Source organism: Aotus nancymaae, unplaced genomic scaffold, assembly GCF_030222135.1.
Source record: "Aotus nancymaae isolate 86718 unplaced genomic scaffold, 86718_ANA_hifiasm-v0.15.2.pri h1tg000002l, whole genome shotgun sequence".
Lineage (NCBI taxonomy): Eukaryota > Metazoa > Chordata > Mammalia > Primates > Aotidae > Aotus > Aotus nancymaae.
Window position 1 is genome coordinate 28,226,277 of NW_026988413.1, and position 21,714 is coordinate 28,247,990.

General features: G+C 41.4%; 2 protein-coding genes across 3 annotated transcripts in view; one reads left to right on the plus strand and one right to left on the minus strand.

The window, feature by feature from the left end:
• The first annotated feature begins 1,236 nt into the window (after positions 1–1,236).
• On the plus strand, positions 1,237–4,972 carry OPN1SW (opsin 1, short wave sensitive). The gene is given in 6 exon segments (XM_012474067.3): positions 1,237–1,322; positions 1,324–1,589; positions 1,872–2,040; positions 2,359–2,524; positions 3,104–3,343; positions 4,317–4,972. Coding segments are annotated over 6 exon segments (1,047 nt in total). The 3' UTR covers positions 4,437–4,972.
• CALU (calumenin) overlaps positions 3,596–21,714 on the minus strand; it is a 35,407-nt gene continuing 17,288 nt past the window's right edge. For both annotated transcript variants that reach the window (XM_012474066.3, XM_012474065.3), the window contains exons 4-7: positions 19,484–19,650; positions 18,695–18,755; positions 9,476–9,675; positions 3,596–8,092 (exon numbers count right to left, since the gene is read on the minus strand). In XM_012474066.3, coding sequence (XP_012329489.1) covers positions 7,988–8,092; positions 9,476–9,675; positions 18,695–18,755; positions 19,484–19,650 — 533 coding nt within the window. In that variant the 3' untranslated portion in view covers positions 3,596–7,987. The remainder of the gene's footprint in view (positions 8,093–9,475; positions 9,676–18,694; positions 18,756–19,483; positions 19,651–21,714) is intronic.

A 21,714-nucleotide genomic window follows, 5' to 3' on the forward strand; every position in this document is an offset into this window, starting at 1 on the left:
CTGTCCTCCATCCTCTGACTCTTCAAGCCAAAAAAGGCTGGGGCTTTCTGCTCAAGTTCCAGCTATCCTGTGCCATTTATACTTGAGAGTACACTTGGGAAAAAAAAAATCAATGTAGATGGCTCTTTTCATTGAAGAGTTGAGTTCCTTTCAGTTTCTACCTGCTTTAGATGTTTTAGGTGCTTTCAAAAAGTTTTTTTCTTCTTGTGCCCAGTTATAAATTTTTTGCCTAAGGGGGCATTCATCTAATAAACTATTCTGCCATTACTGGGCCATCCTTTCACTTTTAACTTATTTATACCTAGTGTGTCACTTTTAACTCATCTATAGGTTTATGATCTGCTGAGGTGGAGAAGATTCATTCATAAAGCCTAAGAGTCATTCATAAAGTACAAGTGCAGGTGGAGCTTAGAGCACAGTTGGTGTCACTGGTCGGGGGCGTGCTGCAAAGAAGAGGTCTTTGCGAGGTAGGCTGTGAGGGCTAGGTAAGACTTCGATGAACAGACAGGAGGAAGACTGTGGTGACTTGCTGAGCTAAGGGCAGGGGTAGGCGTGAACATGGTGTGAGGACAGTGAGCAGACTCGCCTCCCTGGCTGGGGGTCTGAGTAGGAAAGGCACACTCTGAGTAGATTCAACACAAAGAAATAGAGGCAGTGTGGCTCAGGGATGCCCTAGACCTCTAGGCATTGTCAAGTTGCCTATGTCCTATTCCATCAAGGCTGTTTACTGACCTGCTTCCAGGGCACTCCCCGATCCCAGTACCTTCCTGCAGCCCGAGGCTGCTTCCCAGCCTCTCAGGAGATTTAAGATGAGCACCTTCCACAAACGGGCAGATGAGGTGAGGAAAACTTTACAGACACAGTTGTGCCAGAAGCCAAAATCAGAGAGGTGCCCTTTCTATAGCCCCATTATAAAAGAACAGCAAAAAGGTGGAAGCATCTTCAATGAACATGGGCTAGCACCTCCCAGACCTCAGGGGGTTCACTTCTGTTCATCCCAGCACCCAACATTGCATATCCAGATTATTTGAGCCCGATCTTTTATCCTCTGAAGAACACAATCGGCTTTGGGACCACAAAAGGTTTAGGTAGTGGTTTAGGGATTTCTAATCCCAAACTTTGTCCTTAGGAGGTTTAGGATTAGTGTTCATCATTCACAGAGCCCAAGTGTTTTTAGAGGAGGGGTTTTGTGGGGTGGATCAGCTATAAGAGGACTCAGAGGGGTGTGGGGTATCCATGAGCAAGATGTCAGAGGAAGAGGAGTTTTATCTGTTCAAGAACATCTCCTCGGTGGGGCCGTGAGATGGGCCTCAGTACCACATTGCCCGTCTGGGCCTTCTACCTCCAGGCAGCTTTCATGGGCATTGTCCTTCTTGCAGGGTTACCACTGAATGCCATGGTGCTGGTGGCCACAGTGTGCTACAGAAAGTTGCGGCATCCCCTCAACTACGTTCTGGTCAACGTGTCCGTGGGAGTCTTCCTTCTTTGCATCTTCTCTGTCTTCCCTGTATTCGTCACCAGCTGTCATGGGTACTTCGTCTTTGGCCGCCATGTTTGTGCTCTGGAGGCCTTCCTGGGCACTGTAGCAGGTACTGCAGGGGAAAGGGATTAGGGGAAGGCAAAGGTTGCTACTCCACTAGACGGGGTCCCTAAAGAGGAGTCTTGGCAAAATGAGTCTGGTGCTTTTTAAAATACTGGGATACAAAGCAACCCAGACTAGACGTTTGGCCAAAACAGGATGTTTGAGTCTTCACTCCAATGTCAGTCCAGCCCTCTGTCTCCCTGTACTTGCTCTACCCAATCTATATGCCACTCTGCCCCCAGGCTGGGTGGGGCTCTGTCTATCCCATTATCCTCACATTTCACCACAGGTCTGGTGACAGGCTGGTCACTGGCCTTCCTGGCCTTTGAGCGCTACATTGTCATCTGTAAGCCCTTCGGCAACTTCCGCTTCAGCTCCAAGCACGCACTGATGGTGGTCCTGACTACCTGGACCATTGGTATTGGCGTCTCCATCCCACCCTTCTTTGGCTGGAGCCGGTGAGAGTGCAGGGCAGTGGTGCTGACTTAACTAGGAGCTCAGGTTGATGTGGGTGGAAAGAGAGCTTGGGTATAACCACTTAAGTCTTTGACCTCGAGTTGCAATACTTGAGGCGAAAAGGCAGTGGGAGATGAGTGCTAATGTTTACTCTGCAGTTGGAATTGCTGTAGCTTCTCCCAGTCAGGACAGAAAATCCCCTGCTTGAAGCCTTTGGGCATTCTCTGGGTTCTAAGTGGAGAACACAATCCAGGCCTCTCAGCTCCCACTGCACTAACTCTTGTGGAGAGCCCAGTGAGCAAGTGTTTGGTCCTTTGCAGGTTCATTGTTGAGGGTCTGCAGTGTTCATGTGGTCCTGACTGGTACACCGTGGGCACCAAATATCGCAGCGAGTACTATACGTGGTTCCTCTTCATCTTCTGCTTCATCATGCCTCTCTCCCTCATCTGCTTCTCCTATGCTCAGCTGCTGAGGACCCTGAAAGCTGTGAGTGGCATTTGAGAGTCAGGGAGGAATCGGTTCGGGGCTCCACATGAGAAGAGAGTGCTCTGGAACATAAGATGACTGGAAACGTTCATAGCCAGAGAGGGTATCTAAAAGCAGCAAAGCAGTGGAAGGGAGAATGATGGAGACAGAAAGGAACTAAGCCAGGAGATGCGACAGAAAAGTGGCAATTAGAGTGGACGCCCCCTCCCCCATCCCACAGAAAATCGTGCAGTGGTTCACGCCTGTAATCCCAGCACTTTAGGAGGCCGAGGCGGGCGGATCACCTGAGGTCAGTAGTTCGAGACCAACCTGGCCTATATGGTGAAACTCCATCTCTACTAAAAATGCAAATTAGCTGGGCATGGTGGCGGACACTTGTAATCCCAGCTACTCAGGAGGCTGAGGCAGGATAATCACTTGAACCTGAGAAGTGGAGGTCCAGTGAGCCAAGATCGCACCACTGCACTCTAGCCTGGGCAACAGAGCAAGACTCTGTCTAAAAAAAAAAAAATCTCTCGAGATCTGGGATTTGAGGGCCAGGAAGAAGAGGGATGTGATGCTCTTCGTGCTCCACCCCAGGTTGCAGCTCAGCAGCAGGAGTCAGCTACAACCCAGAAGGCTGAACGGGAGGTGAGCCGCATGGTGGTTGTGATGGTAGGATCCTTTTGTGTCTGCTACGTGCCCTACGCGGTCCTGGCCATGTACATGGTCAATAACCGTAACCATGGGCTAGACTTACGGCTTGTCACCATTCCTTCGTTCTTCTCCAAGAGTTCTTGCATCTACAATCCCATCATCTACTGCTTCATGAATAAGCAGGTAAAGCTTTCTATTCACATTGCTATGGTCCAGAAGACCTGGGTTCTTTTCTCACCATTGACTTTTAACTCAGAGCACCCTCAACCCAATTCAGGCTTCTGGGAGTAGACAAGGGAAGCCACGAAAACCCCAAGTAGGTTGGGAAGCCCTTGGTAAGCACAGGGAGGAAGGCACAGTTATCAAGACGAGAACATAGAACCCTGGGAGGAAAGAGCTTGAGTCACGAAAATCAAGTTGCTTCACAGAACAGGATGAGTGAAAACATTTTATTGAAAAACTCGTGCAGCAAACCACCATGGCACATGTTTACCTATGTAACAAACCTACACATGTATCCCGGAACTTAAGTAAAACTAAAACTCAAATTCCTCTGAATTTCCAGTCCTTCCATTTAATGAGTTCATCATTTCCCTGCCAACTTTTAGCTTACACGAGCATGTGTGAAGCACAGAAATCACACCACATGCATAAATCTCTAAAATGTCTTATCATCTGAAGGTACTGGGGTATTTCCTATCCCCTGTCTGAAATCCAAGCTAATAAACCCCAAACCCTAAGTAGCAAGAACCCTACTTTCAGATGGTGGTGTTTCGGCAATTCCAGAGGGAAACAAAACTACTTTTGAAACCTCCCAGGATAGAACAGAATTGGCAGTCCTTTCCAGCTGGAAGCACCTGCTAGCAATGAAGGGGCCTCTGATGACAGTGCTTTTATGAAGCAGGATGGTTTGTGAAGTTTACCAACAGTGAGGTCTCAGACCTGACCGGAATGTTTAGCATTATTGTAGACCCAGGAGTCATTCTAGACTGGAATCTAGCTAGTTTTCAGGATGGGAAAAGTATATTCAAAACCACCTAAGGACATTCTGGGTACAAAGCATCCTGTAAGGCTTCGATGATACAGAGAATGAGGGGTTTTCTCCCCATACTTCCTTGTCTGCCAAGGTTATCTCCAAATGTGCCTTTCTCTCCAGTTCCGAGCTTGCATCATGGAGATGGTGTGTGGGAAGGCCATGACAGACGAATCCGACAGAAGCAGCTCGCAGAAAACAGAAGTTTCTACTGTCTCGTCTAGCCAAGTTGGCCCCAACTGAGGACCCAATATTGGCCTGTTTGCAGCAACTAGAATTAAATTTTACATTTAAGTAAGTTTCTATTGTCTCCATCAGAAACCAAACTACTAAAACCACAAAAAAGGTGGTAAGGAGTGATGGCAGTTTGGGGAGTCAATTTTTCATTTTCTTACTATTTCCTTCTTGCCTACAAAGCTACTGTTTCCAGTGGGTCTATTTCAGACCACCGAAAGGCCATTTCAACAATTATCAGTTTCTACTCCTACATGGCACCATTCAGAGCACTTGGGGAACTGATTTCTACATACGAGGCAACTATAAAGGAATATGGCTTTAAGTTTTCAGTGTATGGATACTTTCCTTTTTAGAAACTTTTCTTTTTCCTGCTGGGGATCCATTCTGAGATGATGTATGCTGAACTAGAACAAACTTAAGAAAACACCTTAGAAATGGGAGAGACAACTTTGGGAGGCCGAGGCAGGCAGATCATGAGGTCAGGAGATCAAGACCATCCTGGCCAACATAGTGAAACCCTGTCTCTACTAAAAATACAAAAATTAGCTGGGTGTAGTGGCACATGCCTATAATCCCAGCTACTCGGGAGGCTGAGGCAGGAGAATCGTTTGAACCAGGGAGTCGGAGGTTTTGGTGAGCCGAGATCGCGCCACTGCACTCCAGCCTGGCGACAGAGCAAGACTCCGTCTCAAAAAAGGTAACTGCTACAGCTTTGGCAGGAACAGCCACGTCCACAAGCCCCTGAGCAAGCACAAATTATTCCAGAGGCTTCCTCCCCGTTGCATTCGGCTAAACCTTTATATTTGTCTTAAACTGTGTATTTACTAAATAGTTTTAATTCTCTTGGGGTTCTCAAAATGAATTTGTATATCTTAATACCATTTGTAAACAATACAAAAATGTTAAACAAAATTGTTTCACCTTATGCTCTACTCTCCCTCCAGGCCCCCAAAAAAGAGCATTTTTGAAATAAAAATCAAGGTAAACGTGTGTGTACATTCAGAATCGCTTGTGCTTGGTAAATGAGCAGCTGGTCTCTCCAGTTATACAGCCTAAGGGAAGTAAAAAAGGGTTGTGGCTGTGGTGAGAAGGATGCCAGAAAATACAAAGAATTAGAAGAAGGTAGTGCTTTCTCTGAGTTTGGGAGAACTTCTAGCAGAGTTCCTTTTCTGACATTTTATAGAATCCATAATTCTAAGCTAGAGTTGTATTTCTTACAAAATGAAGGTCATACATACCCCACAATGAATGTAAACAGTTTTATTTAGAAACAGATAGGTACCTGTTTGCATTGCAGAATATAAAACTTGGTTTACACTCTATAAAAAAATAACCAATATCCAAATTCAAGAGAGCTAGCATTCACAGAACACACAATATGGGTGTGTAGCTACTGTTCACCAGCCTCAGGCTTGATTTAAACCAAAAAAATAATCCAAGGGGATCATTCAAGATTAGCATACAATGCTTGCTGCTGAGTCCTCAGCATGCAGAAGTTGCTATCTTAGCAGATTAAGGTTTGCTTTTCAAGTGCGTGATTTTAACATAAGGCCTGGGCTCTCTGCACCTGTAAGGTGTGAGGCTCTCTTGCCACACAGTTCACAAAACTAAGCCAGAGTTGGTGGCATTATTAAATTATCACTGGTCTTCTTAACAGAAAAAATGAAAAATCCAGAGGGCAGGAAATTTCCATTACCCTATACTGGGGCTAAACTTAAAAGTATATCCACTATCAAGAGCTCAGTACAAAGGCTGGGGTGAAGTTACATGATACCTGGCTTTTTACTATACCAGGGAGCCCACCTCAACATGATTGTGGAAGACCAAAGGATATACCTAGGTTCAGATTATAATAAATCACCCAGCACCACCTGAATGTATTATCCACAAAGATATAGCAAATAATAAAGGTTATATATACATATATTTATCTTGGTAACCTGAGGGCTAAAAACGTGGAATACAATAATTCTTCTCAAGAGGTCCATCTGTAAGAAAGGGACCCAAAAGGACAGTGTTTGTGTTGCATAAAATATGGGTAAGTGGATTTGGGAACAGAGGGTGGTTTCTTTAGCTCTTTCCACATCTCTCTCTTTGATAAGGACTGAAAATCTGTTGATCCATGATAAACTTTTTTCCTTTTTTTTTTTTTTTCCTTGGCAGCGGGGAGAGGGAAAGAGGAAGGAATGGGGTGTGATAGGTCAAAGGCAGGAAAGGTGAGCTATGGTCCTCAAACCAAAGAGCCCTCTCTGTAGGTCCTCTCATCTTTGAGTGTGAGCTCAAGCTCTCCAGCGGACACAGAAAGAGGCCTGGTAGTAAGTGGTTTGCATTGTGAGGTATGAGGATCCCTAGTAAATTCAGCAGCATGTGGTTTTTGGGATCAGCCCACAAGATAAGAACACTGTAACCAAACTCATAACTAATACTGCTAATTTAACTATTGTCCAAAAGAGAAAGGGAAGAAGAAAAAAACCTCCACTATATTGGGAGGTTCTAGGCTTTCCTATAAGTTATCCCAATAATCTTTCTTTAATCTTAGGGTTTCTTAAGAGAATTCCCATTCAGTGACCATGTCTCTCGTTAAAGGCACTTTCAATGACATGATTGGAAAGGAGTGAATTTTAATTGTAGTGAAACCAAGATTAATTCCTTGGCATACCTGGGGAAGAAGAGGAACTAGATGGGGGCATTTACAGTGATTTCAACAGGCAATTAATCAAGTCATGAGCATTTCAACAGATGCACACCCAGAAAAAAATGTATGCCCTGAAAACACTTGTATTTTTCCTTTAGTTTTCCAGCTGTTTCTATCTATAGCTCTGTAAAGAGACCACATTCACTACTTGATTTTCAAGACACTGGCCGTAACTCTTCCCACCACAGCTGTGCTTGACGAAATTAGCCAACAGCCAGTCCTATGGGGGAAAAAGAAGAAAATCAATTTGGGCCAAGCTTTCTTACATCAAAGGGATCTTTCCTTGCCCAGTTAATGGCAGGATCAGTTGCTGGACCTGTAGCAACTGAATGTAATATGTGACCCCTACTACCTGCGACATGTTGGACTTTTTGATAGACAAGACTAAGTGTTCTCTCTCTAAATATAAATTGTGGGGTACATATTTTTTTCCTTCCTCTCTCCTGAACATTTCTTATTGATCTCAGGCTCACAAAATTAGTTAAGTAAGATTTACAAAAATCATATAAAGGGCTGAGAAAGAGTAAAGAGCTGTTTGTCTACATGTGTGAGTTGAGGATCTTGATCCTTCATATCATACTCCCAACCAGAGAAGAAATACAAAAATAAACACGCCATGTTATACATAATACAAAGTATAAATCTACAAACACAAGTGTACTAATTAGAGTTGTTCCTCAGAAGCACGGCTTCCCTCCAGTCCCTCAGAGAGGAGGAGGAATGGGGACGGGATGGTTTTCATTACGCCTTTTTAACGTCTTAAAAAGTTTGTAATAACAGTCTCAGTAGCGCAACAATTTCATGTGAAACCAGAAGCTGTAAAAATAAATTACTTTTGAGGAAATGAGGGTTCCTCTGTAGCTCAGAACTCATCATGCCGTACTAAGGCCTCCCCAAAATCTGTGGCCTGGCTGCCAACAAATAAGTCATACTTGTCAACAATCTCCTCCTTGGTAAGCTTGCCGTCCTGAAATTAGAGAGAGCAATGAATTGAAGCAAAAGATATTTCCCATTAAAAATTCAGAAACACTGTTATTGAAAAATAGGGGTTAATCAGGAGTTAAGATTCTCATTCCTACTAAATTAAGTGTGAACTCAGCTCTCATTCCCCCTACATACATACAAAGAGGGAAGAAAACAGCAATTACACGTTTTTCTTTTATTTATTTATTTATTTTTTTGAGATGGACGTTCACTCTTGTTACCCAGGCTAGAGTGCAATGGCACAATCTCGGCTCGCCACAACCTCTGCCTCCCGGGTTCAAGCAACTCTCCTGCCTCAGCCTCCCGAGTAGCTGGGATTACAGGCATGTGCCACCATGCCTGGCTAATTTTTGTATTTTTAGTAGAGACAGGGTTTCACTATGTTGGCCAGGCTGGTCTCAAACTCCCAACCTCAGGTGATCCACCCACCTTGGCCTCCCAAAATACTGGGAGGACAGGTGTGAGCCACTGTGTTGGGCCAATTACACATTTCTTTTATCAAGAAAGTTAAAAGTGGAAGGGTGGAAATAATATAACCTGACAACTCAATGCTAGAAATAAAGGTTTGTTTCATGAGAAGAAAACTCTCCTTTTAGAGGAAAATATAGAACATCTCCCAGATAGGGATGACTACATGCATCTTCTTTTCTCATACATCTTAGGACACAACACCAGGCTATTAAAGTGACTTTAAGCAAGAACTCAAAGCAGATCAACACTTAAAAAACTGAATTTGAAACTGAAGATTAGCCTAGATAAAAGTATACTCAGAACACTAAAAATCTCCATCTTTAGGCTGGTTTTCAGCTTACTCCAAGCAGGGCATTCAAATCTCTGAAACAGATGACCGGGCTTAGGGATAATGACACCAAAATACCTAAGATAATTGATCAAGGACAATTTGAACAGGCTCCAGAGAAAAGCTGATTTATAACCTACACAAAGGACCCAATTTAAAAAAAAAAGCATATTTGATTTAAGAAGGAAACAACTAGCTTTGAGTAGGCAGAATGGGCCTGTAATAGGAAAAGGAACAAATAAAGTAACAAAGCAAAAAAAAAAAAAAAAAAAAAAATCCTGGGGATCTAAAAATACCAGATGATGCATGTTGGGCACAGGCTACACACAGAGGCTCTTTTCTGATGCCAAATTTCCTACAATGCTATGAGCACTGGGCAAAGGGATTTCTAAAATGAGATCAGATAGCTAGTGCTGCCCTGAAAGGTTTTAATCTCCAAATTCAGATGCTTAGCTTAGACGAATTAATACTTTGAATGCTCTACGCACCTTAACAGAAACTGTTTAGGTGATCCCCTAGAAGCAGACTTCAGTCCAGGATAGATTGTGTGGGCCTGGCCAGACTTACCTTGTTTTGGTCTGATTCATAGACCAGGTGCCTGGCTTCTGCTTCTGCATGATCATAGTCTGAGGGAAGGATCCAGTCTTTGGTCTCTTCCTTGTCCATCTTCCCATCACGGTTCTTATCCCGAAACTCAACAAACTGCTCTCGCTCTGTCTTTACCCATTCTGGCTCATCAGTATTCCCATCATGGCTGTACATGTCACCTGCGTACACAGACATATAAAAGAAGGGTTTGTCTTTTCCCAAAAACTGCCTCATGCTAATCTGGCCTAACCCTTTTTCCTCATCCATCTGTTTGGAACCCAATAGCAGCTGCAAGGGTATTTTAGGCCAGAGAGACCTCAGAAAGTAAGGTATTTTCCTGAGGCTTAATTACTGATCTGGAAACAAGAATATTTCCAGCTGTTGATTTTAAGTCACATAAGAGCAAAGAATCCTATACCTCAATAGATGCAGAAATAAGAGGAGATTACCACCATCAAGAATTAGACTCATTCCCTACATTTCATTTCACCCTAAGGTAGCTAATTAAACTGGACCACTGGTTTTAGAAAGGTGCAGTTTTACATTCTCAAGGAAATCTTGGAAGTGGATAAGCGCAAGCTGTCTACCAACCAGTTACTGCAAAGAGTGCATTATACCAGTGGCCTTCAGTTGGGACAAGCATACCCCTGGGGGTTAGGAACACTGTCAAGGAGTACACTGAGAAAGGTCAGTCAAGAGAGAATCAAATTCCAGATACTCAGTTCCATATATAGTTTTTCTAAAAATTGATCTTCATAAGAATGCACCTCTGGCCATCAAGGTGCATTTTTCCATCTCCCCGCTTTCACAACCGCCCTTCTCCCACTTTATAAAAGAAAGGCATATTTTCATTCATTTTGAAACTAGAGTGTAAAAAGCTCCAAGATAATGAAAAAGAGACAACTAGAAATACTAGTGTCTGGCTGGGCATGGTGGCTCACGCCCAGCACTTTGGGAGGCCAAGGCAGGCAGATCACCTGAGGTCAGGAGTTCAAGACCAGCCTGGCCAAAATGGGGAAACCTCATCTCTACTAAAAATACAAAAATTAGCTGAGCATGGTGGTGTGTGCTTATAATCTCCTACTCGGGAGGTTGAGGCAGGAGAATCATTTGAACTCAGGAGGCAGAGGTTGCAATGAGCCGAGATCACATCAATACACTCTAGCCTGGGTGACAGAGCAAGACTCAGTCTCAAAAAAAAAAAAAAGAAAAAGAAATACTGGTGTCAGTTTTGAGAATGCAGATGTCTGAAAAAAATGAATAAATTCTTTTGGATGCCAAAAGGTTTTAAATTCTTTGTTTAAAAAAAAAAGTCCTAAAAAATGGCCTAATTGAGTTTTACCTAAGGGATCATTAAACATAATTTTTGGGTCAGGCACAGTAGCTCATTTGAGATCAGGAGTTTGAGACCAGCCTGGCCAACAAGGTGAAACCCTGGCTCTACTAAAAAAAAAAAATCAGCCAGGTGTGGTGGCCTGCACCTGTAAACCCAGCTACTGAGGAGGCTGAGGCAGGAGAATCACTTGAACCTGGGAGGCAGAGGCTGCACTGAGCCAAGATCATGCCTCTGCACTCCAACCTGGGCAACAGACCAAGACTCCACCTCACACACACACACAAAAAGCAAAAACAAAGAAAACATAATTTTTGATGATAGAGTACATGATTTCTGGCATATAACTCAAAAGGAGTTACCAAGAACTAAGTGACATTGCTATGACAAATCTTCCATTCCCATCAATTTATTTACTAATGTAAACAAGGTCTGTTAGTACTTCCTCTAAAAAAATAAAAATTAGGAATTGGTGCTGAATCTCATTTCACTCTAGCGATAAGTAATTGTCATCCATGGATATGAAACTATTTGAAAAAAAAGTTATCAAAGAAATGCATTTAAAAATACATAAACAAAACGTTTGCAATAAATGTTATTTTGTTCAATGGCGTATTAATAATTCTAATAGTAACTTAACCCAGAAGACTCTAAAAACACTTAAGGGCCATATCACAGAAAACAATTTTCCATATTTCAATTTACATACACAATGTTCTTGCAAATAAGAATGTCAAAGTGACTTAAGGCTTTCAAGACAAAATATGGCAGAATATAACTCTGTTGAGGAAGTAAACTGAAAATGAATCTAACAAATAGAAGGCTGACTCATGAGTTTAAAATAAGCCTGGACAACATGGTAAAACCTCTACAAGAAATACAAAAATTAGGCTGGGCGTGGTGGTGGCTCACGCCTATAATCCCAGCACTTTGGGAGGCCGAGGTGGGCAGATCACGAGGTCAGGAGATCGAGACCATTCTGGCCAACACGGTTAAACCTTGACTCTACTAAAAATACAAAAAAATTAGCTGGGCGTGGTGGCACATGCCTGTAGTCCCTGCTACTCCGGAGGCTGAGGCGGGAGAATTGCTTGAACCCAGGAGGCGGATATTGCAGTGAGCTGAGATCGTACCACTGCACTACAGCCTGGGCGACAGTGCGAGACTCTGTCTCAAAACAAAACAAAACACAAAAATTAGCCAGGCATGGTGGTGCACACCTATATCTTATATACTCCAGAGGCTGAGGTGGGAGGATGGCTTGAGCCCAGGAGGTCAAGGCTGCAGTGATTCATAATCATGCAACTGTACTCCAGCCTGGGTGACAGAGTGAGGACCTTTCTCAAAAAGAAAAATAAATAGGAGGCCAGGTGGCTCACGTCTGTTATCCCAGCACTTTGGGAGACCAAAGCAGGTAGAGCTCTTGAGCCCAGGATTTCCAGACCAGCCTGGTCAACATAGGGAGACCCATGTCTATAAGAATAATAAAAAAATTAGCTGCTCTTCTGCAGTCCCAGCTGAGGTGAGAGGATCACTTGATCTCCCCACCTTGAAGGTCAAGGCTGCAGTAAGCTGTGATTGTGCCACTGCACTCCAGCATGGGCTACAGAAGGAGACTCCGTCTTAAAAAAAAAAAAAAAAAAAGAAGAAGAAGAAGAAGAAGAAATAGGAAGAGTGTAAAATTTCCAAGTTTTGGTGAACAATTTATTCAATTGTTTTTTTCAAGACAATACCATGTGGTGACTGATAAGTGGTATAAATATCCCCAATTCTCTATAATAAATTTAAATAAAAAAAGGGTAATTAAGCGATGGTCTCATTGTTAAACAAACACCACAACTAAAAAATAAATACAGTACCAAAAAAATTTCCTTAACTATTATGAAATGCAAAAATAACAGCTAACATTGACTGCTTACTATATTCTAAACATCATGATATAAATATTCTACTTATAAGAAATAACTTTCAAACACATACAAGAGTAGAAAACAGTCTAAAGAACTCCTATTAGCCATTATCAAACTCAATCAAATTTTTGACATACATGCTTCAGCTCTTTTTTTCCCCCCTGAATTATTTTAAGGCAAATCTCGACATCTTCATCCCTACATATTTCAGAATATATCTCTAAAAATTATCAGTATTTTTGTATATACCCATAATGCCATTTTCATATTTTACAAAATAAATCCCTTGGTATCATCTAATACCCAGCCTGAATTTAAATTTCCTGATTATCTTTTTAAAGTTGGCGTGTCCAAATCATTCATATGAATGATGGCAGGTTAAGAAGTTATTATGGTATTTTCTATTTAAATTGTATAGATTTCTTTCAGAATTACTTTCAAAATGTCAGTGCTCTTCACCAACAGAGACTATTCTTTTTTTCTTTTTTTTGAGACAGGGGCTTGCTCTGTTGCCCACACTGGAGTGCAGTGGTACAATCACAACGCACTGCAACCTCAAACTCTCAGGTTCAAGTGATCCTCCTGAGTTGCTTGGATTATAGGCACATGCCACCATGCCCGACTAATTTTGTATTTTTTTGTAGAGACAGGGTTGTGCCATGTTGTCCAGGATGGTCTCAAACTCCTGGGCTCAAGTGATCCACCTGCGTCGGCCTCCCAAAATTCTGGGATTACAGGCATGAGCCACGGCATCCGGCCCAACAGAGACTATTCTTTACAACTGTTTAAATTTCTTAATTAAATATTTTAGATGCCAACTTGAAAACACATAAGGGAATGCTGTTTGTCAAATTCTTTCAGGAGTTATGTGAGTGAACAAGTCTGAAAATGCTTGAGTTATAAGACATCTAAGTTAAGTGTACCTGCACTGCATATAAGGTATGGGAACACACCTAAAGAGAAGTCTAAACGGTTCCTACAAGTTCTAAGCAAAGGTAGTTATTTAGTCAGTACTGCCATTTTCCTGACCTTGAAGGTTAAGGGTAGAAGTATTCCTCTGTCTTAAACTCACAAGAGACTTCTCTTGTGAGTTTAAATCCTCAGAGCAGGATTTGCCAATTTTTGCCCATGCTACAGCACATCCAGAAAATGTAGTTATTTGTATGGTCCACTGGACCAGGGCCCTGCTCAAGCTGTCCTGAGTGCCAAGAGGACTGATTTGCAATATGCAGGCTGGAAACTTCTGAACTAGAATATAGATGTATGCTTAAAAGATATGGTTTTAAGGCCGGGCAAAGTGGCTCATGCCTGTAATCCCAGCACTTTGGGAGGCCAAGGCGAGTAGATCACGAGGTCAAGAGATCGAGCCCATCCTGGTCAACATGGTGAAACCCCCCCTCTACTAAAAACACAAAAATTAGCTGGGCGTTGTGGCACACGCCTGTAGTCCCAGCTACTTGGGAGGCTGAGGCAGGAGAACTGCTTGAACCTGGAAGAAGGTGGAGGTTGCAGTGAGCCAAGATCGTGCCACTGCACTCCAGCCTGGCACCTGGTGACAGAGTGAGACTCTATCTCAAAAAAATAAAAATAAAAAATATAGTTTTAAAATAAGATAGAATATACAAAACAATATAAAGCGCATTTTAAAGCTAGATGAATAAAGATGATAAACTATTTGAATTTCTATTTTTATTTATTATTTATTTTTGAGACAGAGTCTTACTCTGTCACCCAGGCTGGAATGCAGTGGTGTGATCTGGGCTCACAGCAACCTCCAGCTCCCGTGTTCAAGTGATTCTCCTGCCTCAGCCTCCTGAGTAGCTGGGATTACAGGCATGTGCCACCATGCCCAGCTAAGTTTTGTATTTTTAGTAGAGATGGGGTTTTACCATGTTGGTCAGGCTGATCTCAAACTCCTGACTCATGATCCACCCACCCTGGCCTTCCAAAGTGCTGGGATTACAGGTGCGAGCCATTGTGTCCAGTCAAATTTCTATTTTTAAAAGACTCAGTCTATTTGATGATATGAAGGGATTATTAATTTTCTTGGGTTGACATTATCTTTTAAAAAAATGTTTTTAGAAACATATATATTTTAGACATATATACCTAAATGTTTACAGATGAAATGAGATAATGATTGGGATTTACTTCAAAGTAAGAAGGAAGCAAGGAAGTGGATGTGGCTGAAGAAAAACTGGCTGTAAGTTGATCATTGTTGAGTTCAGGCATAGGTACCTGGGGATTCATCATACTATTTTAATTTTTGGGTGGGGGCAGTGGCTCACACTTGTAATCTCAGCACTTTGGGAGGCTGAGGTGGTCAGATCACTTGAGGCCAGGAGTTCAAGACCAGCCTGGCCAACATGGCAAAACCCTGTCTCTATTAAAAATATAAAAATTGCCAGGCGCGGTGGCTCACGCCTGTAATCCCAGCACTTAGGGAGGCCGAGGCGGGTGGATCACGAGGTCAAGAGATAGAGACCATCCTGGTCAACACAGTGAAACCCCGTCTCTACTAAAAATACAAAAAAATTAGCTGGGCATGGTGGCGCGTGTCTGTAATCCCAGCTACTCAGGAGGCTGAGGCAGGAGAATTGCCTGAACCCAGGAGGCGGAGGTTGTGGTGAGCCGAGATCGCACCACTGCACTCCAGCCTGGGTAATAAGAGTGAAACTCCGTCTCAAAAAATATATATATATATAAAAATTAGGTTGGGTGTGGTGGCTTACACTTGTAATCCCAGCACTTTGGGAGGCCAAGGTGGGCAGATTAACTGAGGTCAGGAGTTTGAGACCAGCCTGACCAACATGGTGAAACTCTATCTCTACTAAAAATATAAAAATTAGCTGGGCATGGTAGCACATGCCTGTAATCCCAACTACTTGGGAGGCTGAGGCAGGAGAATTGCTTGAACCTGGGAGGCAGAGGTTGCAGTGAGCCGAGATTGCACCACTGCACTCTAGCCTGGGCAACAAGAGCAAAACTCTGTCTCAAACAAACAACAACAAAAAAATACCAAAAATTAGCCAGGCATAGTGGTGCATGATTGTAATCCCAATTACTCAGGAGCCTGAAGCACAAGAATCGCCTGAACCTGGGAGGTAGAGGTTGCAGTGAGTAGAGATCACACCACTGTACTCCATCCTGGGTGACACAGCAAGACTGTCTCAAAAAAAAAAAAAAAAAAAATTGGTGTATGTCTAAAATGCTCTATTATAAATTTTTAAAATAAAAAGAATTATCAGCACAACTTTGGGTATTTTTTTTCTTTCCCTATGCTTCCATAGGCACTGATAGGGGCTTCTTTTTCATACTAAATTTATGAGGCAAATAACTTTGTTTCTTCATGATCTCCTTCAACAGGGCACTAGAAGCTGGATGAGACTGTTTTGGAGAATTCTAGGTTTACAAAGCCCAGCATCCCAGATGTAAAAGTGTTTGCATTAGTTACTGATTAGCAAAAAAAAAACACATGCACAAGATAGTTTTGGTAGTTTCAAAATATAACTCCTCTGCCCTTGAATGTATATGATACACAGGGAGACAGAAATATCTCCTTATTTGGCCTCAATGCTTGATAAGTGATGTAGTTAACAGTTATAAAAATTCCTCTCCTTGGGAGGTTCAAATGAGTTCCTCAGTTTTAGCAATGGCAATAAAATGGCAAAAGCCAAGAATAAATAGATAAATTATTTAAAAGTAAATTATTTAAATCCTATTAACATCAACTTAGCTCAGTAACATCAACTTGGGATCAGTAAATGCACCTAGGCATTTATCCACTGTCCTGATAAACTTCTCAAAAAAAAAAAAAAAATCAATTTAGGAAAACATTGTTCATCCTTCTTTAAAAAGTTCAAAGTATGCCGGGAGCGGCGGCTTACGCCTGTAATCCCACCACTTTGGGAGGCCAAGGTCGGCAGACCACCTGAAGTTAAGAGTTCGAGACCAGTCTGACCAACATAGAGAAACCCCATCGCTACTAAAAATACAAAATTAGCTGGCTGTGGTGGTGCATGTCTGTAATCCCAGCTACTCAGGAGGCTGAGGCAGGAGAATTGCTTGAACCTGGGAGGCAGAGGTTGCGGTGAGCTGAGATCACACCACTGCACTCCAGCCTGGGCAACAAGAGTGAAACAATGTCCCCCCAAAAAAAAAAAAATCACTGAGCCTTAGAAGAAAAGGGAGGTAACCAATAAAGGAGTAATTCAATTGGAATAATTCTAGCATGTAAATAACAGGTATGATTAGACGACACTTAAGTAAAGGAGTGACTTGCCCTACACAGCCACACAGTTTAATGACAGGTGATAGAAGTAAAGATTAAGTCTTCCTTTCAGGCTTAAAAGATCTAAACACAAACAAGCTTATATGAAACACAAAGCCAATGGTGTGCTAGAGTAAGTTATTACAAATGAAAATAAGTATGTGAAATATTAAAATATCTAATATCTTTCTAAAGATAGTAACAGTCATACTTTCCATATTTACTCATTTTTTTTAAAGAGATGGGGTCTCATTATGTTGCTCAGACTGGAGTACAGTTGCTATCCACGGCACAATCATTCATTAATAATCAGCACAGTTTTGACCAGCTCCAATTCTGTCCTGGGCCGGTTTAGCCCTCCTTACACGACCTGGTGACCCCCTGCTCCCAGGAGGTCACCATATTGATGATAAATCTGTGACTGACTACAGCCCAGAACTCTTGGACTCAAGTGATCCTCCTGCCTCAGCCTTCCAAGTAGCTGGGTATGCCACCACACCCAGCTCCTTTACTCATTTTAATTTCCATCACAGTAATTGGGAAACAATTTGCTCAATTACTTGGTAAGAAAGACAGCTCTTTTCTTTCTTTTTTTTTTTAAAGCAATGGGAAAATCTTAAAATTAGTCTGAGGGTAATAAAACAGAGCTTTACTTGGGAGAAATTAGCCTTGAAGGTGTAACATCCATAAGAATGTTTTTTTAAAAAATTTAGACAACTAAAAACAGAAATGTCAAAAGGGAGAAACTTAAAAAACAAACGGAAAGTAGTCAGAGAATTGGACAGAAAATATGAACAGAATGCAATAAAAAGGAATAGTTACAAAAGGGATCAACAACTCCCGGTCATTTATTCACCCATCTCTTAATCTATTCCTGATCTCCTTTCCCTGGATTTCCCAATGTCAGTCTGGGCTCCCTGCAACTCTACATCAGTTTTATAGAGCATGCAGGACACACTGTATCTGTGCTATTCAGGATGGTAGCCACAGGTGCTTACTGAGCACTTGCAATGTGGCTGGGATGTGCTATCAGTATTAAAAAAAAAAAACCCTCAATTTATATTAATAAGTGGAAATTATAGTATTTTGGAATATTAGGTTAAGTAACATGCTGTTGAAATTAATTTCATCTGTTTCTTTTTACTTTTTAATGTGGCTAAAAGTTTAAATTGCATATATGGCTCACATATTTTGATTGGGGAGTGTGGCTTCTCACACTTTATCACAACCCACTATCACACTGGTCTGGTTAATGATCTGGTGACAGTTAATGATCTAGGGAGAGTTGACCCCTGGGGTAAATTGTTTCTACAGGTAAATACATCTTTTTTGTGTGTGTATGAGACAGAGTTTCGCTCTGTCACCCAAGCTGAAGTGCAATGGTGCGATCTCAGCTCACTGCAACCTCTGCCTCTTGGGTTCAAGGACTCTTCTGCCTCAGCCTCCCAAGTATCTGGGATTACAGATGCCCACCACCACACCCGACTAATTTTTGTATTTTTAGTAGAGATGGGGTTTCACCATGTTGGCCAGGCTGATCTTTAACTCCTGACCTCAGGTGATCCGCCTGCCTCAGCCTCCCAAAGTGCTGGGATTACAGGCGTGAGCCACTGCACCCGCCAGCAAATATGTCTTTCAAAGCTTCTCAGCTTCTTTTAAGAAAAACACTAGAAGCAGAGACTTACCAATATACTCTTCTAGATCAATGAAACCATCAGCATTCTTATCTATATCTTCCATTGTTTCCTAAACAGGAAAGAATAAGAAGAGACTATTAAGTTAGTCTCTGAATGAATATGCCAGAACAAAGTATAGTATCTAGTTTAGGCAAACATTTATTATTCATTAAACACACACACATATGCATGTATGTACGTATGTGTGTCTGTATGGTTAAAACAATTTCTAGCCAGGAAATGGTAAAACATGAGCAATTTCTTATGCTTCAATCCAAAATATCTGAGTCTTCTTGGCAGAACACTGACACTGCTTAATGACAAACTATCTCAACAAGCCCATGATGATCTACCTGGTAGCCTTAGTCATGCTAAAGTCACACGAACAGGAGATGTGACTAGTGATTGCGTATATAGCTATAGATAGTCTATGTTATCAGTAACTGCCTTCTGTGAGAGTTCTTTTGCATCACTGTTATTACTCAATGTCTGACCACTGGTCATGGGATATTTTAAATAATAGGATTTCCTCCCATTCTTACAGTATGAAGCTACCAATGAAATGGCATATATTATATGATAGAAGGTATTATCATACTAAACAGAATGCCTAAGGCACCTGAAAAATGACTTTATCAAGGTCACAGAAAAACAGTGACAGACCTTGGATTCTGAATCTGGCCAGTACTTATATAGCATATCACTCTGCCAAATACACCAAAAAAGCTAAAGGGGAAAGACGGAATAAGCCACAAAAAGAGAAACTGAGTCCCTGTTCAGAATCCTTATCTCACCCACCTGTACTACTATATCTTTCATGTAGTCATACTCCTCAGGGTGCAGGAAAGCTGTGAACTCCTCCTTTGTGGCAATGAGGTCTCCATCCTTGTCTGCCATTTTAAACCTCCGTTCATCTCTAATCATCATCTGTTTATAGTTAAATCCATCATCAGGGTCTGGATCATCTAGAAAACAAAAATTTATGTCAAAACTTAAAAGGCTTTCAGAAAACAGAAAAATGTGTGGGGTGGGCAATCAATTTCCAACAAAGATAAACCAAGCAATGAAGAAATAACTGATTACACAATTGACTACACAGGTAAAATTGCAGCAGTACAAAGACATTTAGTTTTGGGCTACAGCTCCAGTAATCAGATCTCAGCATCAGGTCCAAGTTCACATGGAACTCTGGCTCTTCAACTATGTAACTCACTGTTATGCTGCACTATTGGTATTAAGGCTACTAGAAGGCTTGAATTTCCTAGTCACATGTGGAAGGCAGTGGTAGCTCTAAAATCCCATGTGGCCTGAGTTTGAACTCTACCATTTTCTAGCTGTTTGGCCTTGGGCAGGTAACTTAACCATGTCTTGGTCTCTTTATCTGTAAAATACAGATAGTAATGGTGCTGACCTCACAGGATTGCTATGAGGTTTAAATGAGAAAATATATCTAAGTGCTTAGAACAATGCTTAGAACATAGCTGCCTTTCAATACATGTCAGTTATTGCATTTTTATTAAACATTAGGATCTCATTAAGAAGACAGATACCAAAGGCCTTCTACCTCATATAATGGACACTTGGATTAAAGCAATAGAATGCCACCACTTTAAAGGTCACATTCTGGGTTTTTTTTCTTCTGTCAACGCAGAAATCTATCAAGAGTTACAGGTATTGTTCATCCCCATTCTAGAAAATGCAAACTAATTTAGAGTCACAGAAAATAGATCAGTGATTGCTTAGGGACAGGGGAATGGGGAGAATGAGAAGGATTACCAAGGAACATGAGGAAATGTTGGGGGGTAATGGATATGCTCATTATCGTGATTGCAGTGGTGGTTTCACTAGTAAATACATATGTCAAAACTCATCAATTGTGCACTTAAATACATATAGTTCATTTTATGTCAATAACATTTTATGTTTTTATTACCAAAAAAAAACCCACCTTAGATTACAACCAAATTGAATTTGAAACTACCCATCTGTTATGACATCAAGCTACACAAGCAGCAGGTATCTAAACTCTATATAAGAATCTAGAAAACTGAAATTTAGTTTTTAAGCTGAAAAATGTGGCGTTAACTGCAGAAAATAAAAATTTTTTTCAATCTGAGTTGCTGTACAAACCAAGGAAGATAATACACGAAGATTTTGTGAATATATTTTAAAAAGTAAAAGACACTACATTAATGATAAGAAATGATTGTTTCCGCAACATATTGATTACATAAAAAGGATATGGCACCAGTTTCATAAAAAAGACCCACGGGCCCTTTAAGAATAACATCGTTACTGCTGACCTTTGAGACTGTTCAATCTTTCCACACTTTAAGCACAGTTTAAAGAAACAAAAGCAAAAACTACTGCACTATTTTGAGAGTTGAGCATCTGGAAGCTTCATTCTTTATTGAGTGTCAAAAATTCAGTAAAATAGCTTAACAAATCATAAGGCATTGGGGTCCTGTATATTTTGTGTGTGTGTGTGTGTGTGTGTGTGTGTGTGTGTGTGTGTGTATACTATATAACATAAATAAAAAACATAACAGAAGACAACTTATACTTTAAGACTAGATTCTAACATAAGCGCTCTCCTCTCCACCTTGGGATAAAACATGGTGACTGGACTCAAATAGCCTAATAGCAACATGCACATATATACATAAGGATGGAAATACAAAGATGCAAAACTTTTTTTTTTTTTTTTTTTTTAATTTTTAGAGTCGGAGTCTTGTTCTGTGGCCCAGGCTGGAGTGCAGTGCAATCAGAGCTCACTGCAGTCTTGGACTCCTGGGCTCAAGCAATCCTCTTGCCTCTGCCTCCCAAGTAGCTAGGACTACCGACAAGTATCCATTCATGGCTAATTTTTAATATTTTTTTTTAATAAAGATGAGGTCTGGTTTCGTTGCCCTAACTAGTCTTGAATTCCTGGGCTCAAGCAACCTTTCCACCTCGGCCTCCCAAAGTCCTAGGATTAAGGCATAAACCACTGTAATGCCCGGTCAAAACTTTATTTTTAATGACAAAAC